This window comes from Beta vulgaris, chromosome 5 (genome assembly GCF_026745355.1).
Source record: "Beta vulgaris subsp. vulgaris cultivar EL10 chromosome 5, EL10.2, whole genome shotgun sequence".
Taxonomy (NCBI): Eukaryota; Viridiplantae; Streptophyta; class Magnoliopsida; order Caryophyllales; family Amaranthaceae; genus Beta; species Beta vulgaris.
In genome coordinates, this window is record NC_079206.1 from 2,260,175 (window position 1) to 2,269,106 (window position 8,932).

The window sequence follows — 8,932 nt, forward strand, 5'->3', positions numbered from 1 at the left end:
AACTGATGGATATGGAAATCTGAAACCTACCAACTATAATGTCCACTCCGATTTCTCAGTGAGCAACGTAAAATGGCTAATATATTAACCATCTAGGAGTAGTACTAATTAATAAAAATCAGAAGGTTAACTCTCTCTTCAGACACTATTAGGATCTTGAATCTACTAATTTTATGGGCATTTCAGGCTCTATTCTCCTCGCCTCATTTTTCACTTATTTCAAGGACAATAAGTTTAAGTTAGAGTCAGAGGGCTTCCGAACCTCAACACAAAACTACAGTAAGTTTTAATAAGGTCTAGAATATATTACATAAGTTTTGTTTAGGGATAATATATTCAAGTTAGGGCTCTGATATATTCAGATAAAGAACATTCGAGTGAAGAGAACGCACCCTTAATATTAGTTGTATAAAATGTCAGATGATTGCTTATCAAAAAAAAAAAAAAAAATGTCAGATGATTTTTACAATTTTTTATTGGATGTGAAGAGTACTTCTCTTTAAAGAAAAGATGATAAAACATGCAGACCGTGTTAATCACAATTTATCATGTACAGGAAAATATTCCAGTCATGTCACATAAGATAAGCTCACATTCTCACAAGAATTGCTTCCAACACGGCCATCAAATACGAAAACAAGTTGTACATCTTCACTCTTTAGCACAAATGTAACTAACGAAGATACTTCCTCCGTTTCCCTATAGATGAGACATTTGATTTTTTTCAACCCATGCAACAAAAAGAGCAATGTTGCATCTAAAAAAACAAAGAAAGTATATAGTAATGCACGGAAGCAGGTAGATGAAAGTGCAATTGAAGGACTGGTGCAAGTAACCGACTTAATCACCACTTCAAACCAAGAACAACAACAATTAAAGACAGGATGAAAAATACGGCGTAATATTTACAAGCTGGTTTTTTATGGAAAAAGGATATTTACATTTTAGAGAACATGATATGAAGAGAAAAGGAGAGGAGGGTGGTGTGGCACACTCTAACATAATATTACCTCATATCCCCCACCCCCATTCTCCATTGAAGTGTTTTCTAAATAGCATAACTCCCTATTTCTTTTGAGGTAATAAAGAAGTTCAATTATATCTAATAACAATGTTGCTCTCAAATATATTCAAATGCTTAATTAAAAGTTGACCCCCATTATCCAACAAACCCCTTAATCAGTTAGGTGCAAATCAATTTCCCACCTAACTTCTTGCTTAGTATACCAAAAAACCTTTGGCTAATATAAGAAGTAAAAAAGTACAAAACATATCAGATATGAGAGTATGTGACAAAACAAGAGAGGTCATGGAAACGAGACGGTGGGGTTGGGGGGAGGATGTGCAACAGATCTATTGACTTCCTAAATAGTTTATGAGAAATACAATACAGGAAAATGCAAATTATACATCATGATGATTCAAGGAGTGAGCAAACTAAAGGGCACAAACAGAAACATCTAACGACCGTTTGAACACTAAGAATAGTTCAGAGGTCTTGCAGGTTACAACCATCTCAAGTAAGCTAGAGCATAACTTAACATTCAACTTACAGAGCTCTATGACATTGCTTACGTTTCACGGCGGCGTTTCTTTTTGAGATTGTCAAAGAGTTGGTAAATATCAGCAGATGTAACTGCCTCTGATGCATCTCGATTCGCCTGAAAAGGGTTTAAAGAATAATACTCATTATCTTCCATGAAATCAAGATAAATATTTATAAATAACAAAAAAGAAAACAGTTATTCAAACAGTAGAAGGAAAATGGGCATACAAAGAAATTTTCCATCTCATTTTTCATCTCTGCAATGCCACTCATAATCTCCACTTTTTCTACATGACCAAGGTTATTGAACATGTTTAATGAGGCACCCTCTTGTTTTTGAAGCCTTTCTTCCCTTCTTTGTGTTGCCTTCTTCTCGTACTCGGCAATTGAATCATCCTTGACAAGCAGAAAACTTACACACTTCTGGTCGTAGAAATTAGAACATCTTTCACACCGACAGAGGAGGTCCCTCCAGTTCTTTATGAGGAATATAGCCTTGTTTCTTTCCACAGCAGGAGGTGCAGCCCCAAGATCAAAGCCAAGCTTACATGAAGTGCACGACTCGCCATCTTGACTGCATTTATTCAAGCTTAAAGTTTTCTCAGACATATCAACAGAAACCGATGCTTCCCCACCAGAAATGTTCTCAGGCTTGTCGCCAACATCACATGTTTTCGAGTTGTCACAAGCGGTATCCATGATTTTTCCGGTGCTGGCACAGGTAGATGCATTTGGAACCTCTTCCAGTATTGCCTTTCCTTTCTTATCATTTGTGACCGCCTCATCCTTCGTAGGAGCAACAAAGATATTCTGGGGATAATAGGCCAGGAATGGGCAAGCTGCTGAGCAACCTGGGCATATAAGATCCTCATATAGTGCCTCTCCTTCCTCATTGACGGGAATCTGAAAGACATTTTGTTAATGCCTTGTCTATCTTAGATCATAAAAATGCAGCATATTAACTTGAGCATATTTTAGCAAAGTAATAATTTGGATATGTGGGGTGCAATGCACAGTAGGATAATTACTGGTCACAGACAAGGTAAAATTTTGATTATAATCATAATTGAAAATAACACAAAAAAAAAGGATCAGTCGTCTTAGAAAACTAAAGAAGAATGACCCAGAAAGACCCATAAAACAGCACCACGAAAGCAACATAGATTATATTGTCCCAGATGACTGACGCGTAGGACAAAAGATAGGATACCAGCACTCGAGAAAATAAGCCCAATACTGAAGCAACAATGTCAAGAACACAACCCTTTTCACGAGTCACAGCACTACTGCTAACTGATAATAGCATCAAGTCATCAACAGTCAACAATGTAATTTCAATAGAACAAAATCGGGACATAAAGGTTGAGACCCAACCCATTGATAACATATGCATTGAATATTTCTTTTTGAGCACTTGAAAAAGGGTTTATTAAAGTTTTGATAAAAATATGCTTTGTTTAGGTATTTGATATAAAAGAGTATACTAATATCTGCAGTCATGAGCTCCCTCTCCTAGTATACGAAAGAATCTACAAAGTTATTTGTCTCCTAAAATCTCAAAAACATCGATTAATGGTCAGAAAATGAACCAAAACAAGTCCTAAAACGTAACGTTTCAACAAGGGGAAAAAATAACATACAAGAGACACCAACCTTTTCCGAGGACTCAAGACCAAGATGTTCTCTATGATACCAATCTTCACATATGCAGCACTGTACCATCTCTTCCTCCTCTTCAGCATCAGGATCAGGATAAGGGCGATTACAAGTACAGTATGTACCTTTGAAGTTATGGTTGTAGGAATTCTCCACATTTTCTATATCCTTACTTGCCTGAAGCTTACAGATGAAGTTGCCAAACTTGGAGTTTCCACAATCGCACCTAAAGTTTCTCTTGGTCCAGAGCTCCACAATCTACAAAAACAACAGTTAGTGAGATTTTTGTATCGATGCATCACCGCATCTAAAGAAGCTAACCAATGAAATATACATTATTATAATAATGTGAGGAAGTGAAAGTCAGTCTACATCAGAAGAGAATGAAAAACATAGGACCTAGGACAGAAAGATACAGGAGAAGAGTTTTATTATGAGTTGATTGCATTCTCCATAAATGTTTCTTTAAGTTTCCTTTTGTGACCTAAGCTCTTATATGCCGGGAGTAAAAGATAAAGAGGAAAGTTGGAAGTATACAGCATACACCACAGTGATTAAAAGGTCCGCTCTTGATTCCGACAACTTTACATTAGCCATCATACCGGTATTCCAATTATTCGCAGAGCCATAGGTTAACAAACTGACAATCAAGATAAGTATTGCCTTTGAAATGCCTAAACAGTCAAGTCCAAAGGAACTTCATCTTTGCACAAGAAGTATTTGTTTACTAAGACCGTACTAGAGTCACATGAAATGCAATTGATAAAAGATCCATAAAGCATACCAATAAGAAGACTTCGTACTTAACCAGAATTTCTAGAATAAGCAAAATACCAAGTATTAGATAGGCAGCAGACACAAGAAACAGAAATGGGAAGATCAAAAGCACAAATATAAGAATTTTTTAAAGACTGGACGCAAACAAAATGCATTGTGAGATTCCTAGTTACAGAAAATGGTATCAAACCTTTCGTGATGTGAACAAACATTAAGAATACAAAATGCTAGAGCTCCATATCAAGGCACTCCCTTTGTTTATTTCACTTTCTTTTCAATCACACAACCACCATAAGAAACAGTTATATTGTTCATGTTATACTCCAATTAATGCAGATATTAGTTTCAATAGTTTCAATAGTTCTTAAATTTGATTGACTGCATCATCACCCGTAACTCTAGTTTTCCCAATAAAAAAAATGAAATCAAGCCACTGACGAGATCCAAAGGGAAATTATTTGCATTCAATTATGTCTGGATAAAATGAAGCCACGTAATATGGAATCCCATGTTTTCAAATGTAAATTAGTGATGAAAACCTCTAAATATATATAACTACTCAAATTTAACTAGCCTTGCCATAATTCTTTCACATCGCAAATGTCCCAAAAATGGGTCACATAAAAGTCATAAAACAAATACAATTGAAAGTGTAGATACTTTTTCCCCCATTCTAAGCAGCTTACGATTACCTCATGCCCTTCATGACAAGCCAAGCTACATGCAGTGCAAACTCCAGCATTTCCTTCCGGTGTGCATGTCAAACATGAAAATATAGCTTGCCTTTTCAAATAACCTTTCAAATATGTACACTCATCTCCGTCATCACCACCCAAAACCATCTCAGCTTCCTGTAACACAAATAAAGTTATCGCATAGGATTGAGGAAAAAGAAGTAAGAACTACTCTTTGCAGACAATTTCAAGGTTACACCATAAAACACTTTGTTTTCGTGAACATCTAATGAGCAGAAACAATATGCACACAAAATCACGTATCGAGATTGCCAAGCCAAATTTCTCATCAAAACACAACCAGCACATGAAACCCTTAAAGTGAAGCTAAACCAACCTAAAAGCCCAACCATAAAATTAGATATTGATTAGCACCAAAGAAGTCCACTCAGCTGCAATGCAGCATAGAAAATGACCAACAGTCAGTGAAAGAAAGCGGCAGACATCATCAACCATTTGATAAGTCAGTTGGAAAACTTTAGGAATGTGAAGCTGGATACCACACAATTCGTAATGCTTGGAGTATGTTGGTTCCTTATGCATGATATTTAGGTCCACTTCAACATTCTTTTTACATTTCCAGCTGAACATACGAGAGCCGAGAGGAAGCCTATATCGTACCACGCTATACTACAGCATTACTCAAATGCCTCAACAAGGCTATGGCTTAGGGGGAATCAAATAAACACAACCTCACCCATGCAAAAAAGCTACATATTGTACCAAAGTACCATACAAATATACAATACGACACTCCATCACTTGATTACTTCAATGCCTCTAGCAAGGCTTCGGCTCAAGTGGTTCCAATTTGGGAAACCTCGCTCCTATTACAGCTAAAAGGCACTTCAAGTCTTACCCCCACAAAAGTATATATACTCCCTCCATTATTTTAGTCAATCCACTTTGAGAGGAGGGTTCAAATAAGAAGGTTCTTAGAATAAGAACTTTTCAATACATAGAAGTATATTAAACTCTAAATACACAAACATGCACGCACACACATCCATCCACGCACACACACACGCACACACCCGCACGCTCACGCACGCACACATACACACGCGTGCGGACACACACATATGTATATAATCTTGCCCGTTTTATACCATTGTTTCTTGGATTAAGGCCTTGCTTTATTTTACTCAACGAAACTAGTAAAAATTTGTGTTTCCACATACACACCCGCACCCAGCACACGCCCGCACACACACAAATATATATGTATATAATCTAGCTAGTTTTGTCCATTGTTTCATGGATTGAGGCCTTAATTTATTTTACTTAACCAAACTAGTAGAAATTTGCCTTCCTCCTGAAGTTTATCATAATCATTAGTGTGTACTTCCAAGTTCCTCTATGAAAACCAAACCTTTTTCACAATCTCATCCTCATCTTAAGTCCTTAAAACCGATGAGCATCAATATCTTTGGTGCTTTTTCCGGCAATTTGTTGGTTGGACGGTTTTATATTGATCTCAAATCTAGAGATAATCCATGCCTCAGCTTTGATCCAACATTTTCTGACTAAGACGACTATCAATTGTTATCTGTTCATCAACGTTGATCGCTCCCAGCTATCTTTCTCCAATGGCCTTGTCCTGATCTTACGGATCGTATTAGCTTTTTTGTCACGCAATTTCCCTTATAATTTAAGATTGTTGGAGCAATTAGGCCTTTTTGTTTCTGTTAGTCATGAATCATGATGATTAAGGATTTCTGATTTCTATTTGGTTTATTTAGGTTAGTTTATGTTTTGTTTAATTTATGCTTACAAGGCCTTAGCTCTTTGTGAGATTGGAAAGTTGTCACTATCTTTAGCTTAATAAATTGTCTCCATTAATAAATCTTTCACTAGATTCACTTAAAACTGCCTGGTGCTAAAGTGAAGTTCTCTTGTGCTCTATTGTCTTACTGATACATATTTGTATTTCCAAAGAGTTTGTAATACATTGGAAAGGATGTTTTAACTTGTCCGCCTAGTTTTCTTCAATAATCCTACTCTAATATATGGCAATGTTATTACAGCATCATGGTAAGGTAAGTCTTTCCTAGTACATGCTCCCTCACTTAATTATTATTATAAGATAAATCTCCCATATAAAACCTCCCAAAGCTAGATTTTCATATAAATCCAACTAAATATTATAATCAAAATTTTAACCCACATCAGATGTTCGCAATTGCACAGAATTCGTGCAAAACACAAATCTGGGGAACTAAACATCGAACAACAATATTCGGCTATCCGATAAGCGCATGAATACAACACCTAATAATAATGCTGGTAATCTAGAAATAACTTTCATCCTAATGAGAAAAAACTAAGCAGCGAATCTAAAAAATATGAAATAATTCTCAGTTTCCACATCCCTATTCACCATAAAATTCAAGTAAATAATTGAAGCACGCACCAAAAGCTAAGCATAATTTACACTTCGAGTAATCAAAATTCCAGCCAAATGACTACATTTCAGCACAATTATACTAACACACCAGTGGAGTTAAATCCCACTCAAATTCCTTAGGGCTCAGACAAACAAATTAAAAACAATCGACAAAAATTAAACTCTTAAAACCCTAGATAAAATTGGGAAAGTGACAAAAACTTTAAAAATTGCCAGAAAATATACCATCTCACGTTCTTCAAGGTCATCCAGATACTCATTGAGTGTGCACGTTTGCTTTTCACGGTCATCTTCAAACACATCATCCATTTTTGTTCAGATTTTGGCAAGAAAAATTTGAGAAAATTAATGTAAGAGATTGAAAAATTAAACCCTAAATTGCATGTTTAGGGCAACGAATAAGTAGATTGAGAAATAAAAAGGGGGGTAAATAGAGAAAGAAGTAGAAGAATGAGTGAGTGAGAGGAGAGAGAAAGTGAATTTGTTTGGTTATTAGGGCTTTATAAGGAAAGCTGAAAGTTTCATGGATGTTGAGGACCGCGAGGACATTTCCCGCCAGATCTTCCTTTTTGTTAACTGATATAAATGGATGAATTGATTGTGTTTGTGTTTAAATATTTTTTGCAATGATTAATTTAAATTTGCACAAATTATTTATTCCGTTTTTTGTGACTTTTTGCAAACTTTTTGCAATGCTATTGATAATTAGAGCACTCTCTCTCATGTATTTTCTAGTAATCAAGTATGATTAGAAAATTAATCACAGTATCATCGTTAAACATTATAATGTTACGATATATTTTTTGGGTTAATTGGCTAGAACAACACAATATTGGGCTCAAGTGCAAGGAATAGCATAATCTTAAACGGGTGCAAAGCATAGCACCAACTTAAACATTAAAATGTTACGACTTACGATACATTTTTTCCTGTCTTGTTTTCACTTTCTAGTTTGTCCTTTTATTTTGTTGAATAAGTTAGTCTCTCTTTATGAGAGTTTCTTGTGCCCTGATATGGGAAAACTACTCTTCTCTGTTGTGGAGGTCTCCTTCTCCCCTACGGGAGTTGTGAGTCTAGTTTTTTTTATTTATAGGCATGAGAAATTGTTCTCATTGGTTGAAGTTCAAAACTATCAGCATGAAGGTATTGGAAACTCGGATGCGGTCAATATGGATAGATCAATAATGTTATTCTCCAACCTATGTCAAAATGATAGACGGTTCCACTAATAGTTGCTTGGTTCAACAAATACAAGGGACTTGCACCACAATATTCGATCTGGTTCATTGTAATTTCGTCGGAGACGAAATTGATCTGATCCTGTTTAATCGTATCCTGTTTTTCTCTATTACTTATTGTAGATGCCGTTTGCCCTTCAATTAATGAAATTTCTCTTTAAAAAAAAAACTTTAACACATAGTGCGGGAAATAGCATAAATGGTGGAGTCCTGTGGTTGGGGAGCAATGGTGGGGGAGGAGGTAGGGGTGGTGGGAGGGTGGGGGAGTGAGTGGTGGGAGTTAGTATTAGGGTTAGGGTTAGGGGTAGGAGTTAGTATTAGGTTAGAATTAGGGATTAATTAGGGTTTAAAGTAGAAAATTAGGGTTAATGCCTAATGGTGTTAACACCGTTCGTCATTAAGGGCATTTGAGTGTATTATTGGGAAACTGAGGGGTACCCCGTGTATTTTGAAAAGTGCGAGGGTACCTCGTGAATAAACTAAAAATTCAGAGATATTTGGTGAAAAGACCGTAAATTAATCTATAAAATCATATTAAGTTTCTTATATTAAGATCATAGTTAAATAATCAAAA

The 8,932-nt window shown here is 35.9% G+C and overlaps 1 protein-coding gene across 1 annotated transcript; it reads right to left on the bottom strand.

The window, feature by feature from the left end:
- Positions 1 to 1,350: 1,350 nt before the first annotated feature.
- On the bottom strand, positions 1,351 to 7,705 carry LOC104892152 (uncharacterized). The gene is made up of 5 exons (XM_010677991.4): positions 7,346 to 7,705; positions 4,672 to 4,830; positions 3,200 to 3,460; positions 1,775 to 2,449; positions 1,351 to 1,661 (listed from the first exon to the last, which is right to left on the bottom strand). Exons 1-5 carry the CDS (start codon positions 7,427 to 7,429, stop codon positions 1,572 to 1,574), a joined length of 1,269 nt encoding a protein of 422 aa, XP_010676293.2. The 5' UTR covers positions 7,430 to 7,705; the 3' UTR covers positions 1,351 to 1,571.
- Between the last annotated feature and the right edge of the window lie 1,227 nt (positions 7,706 to 8,932).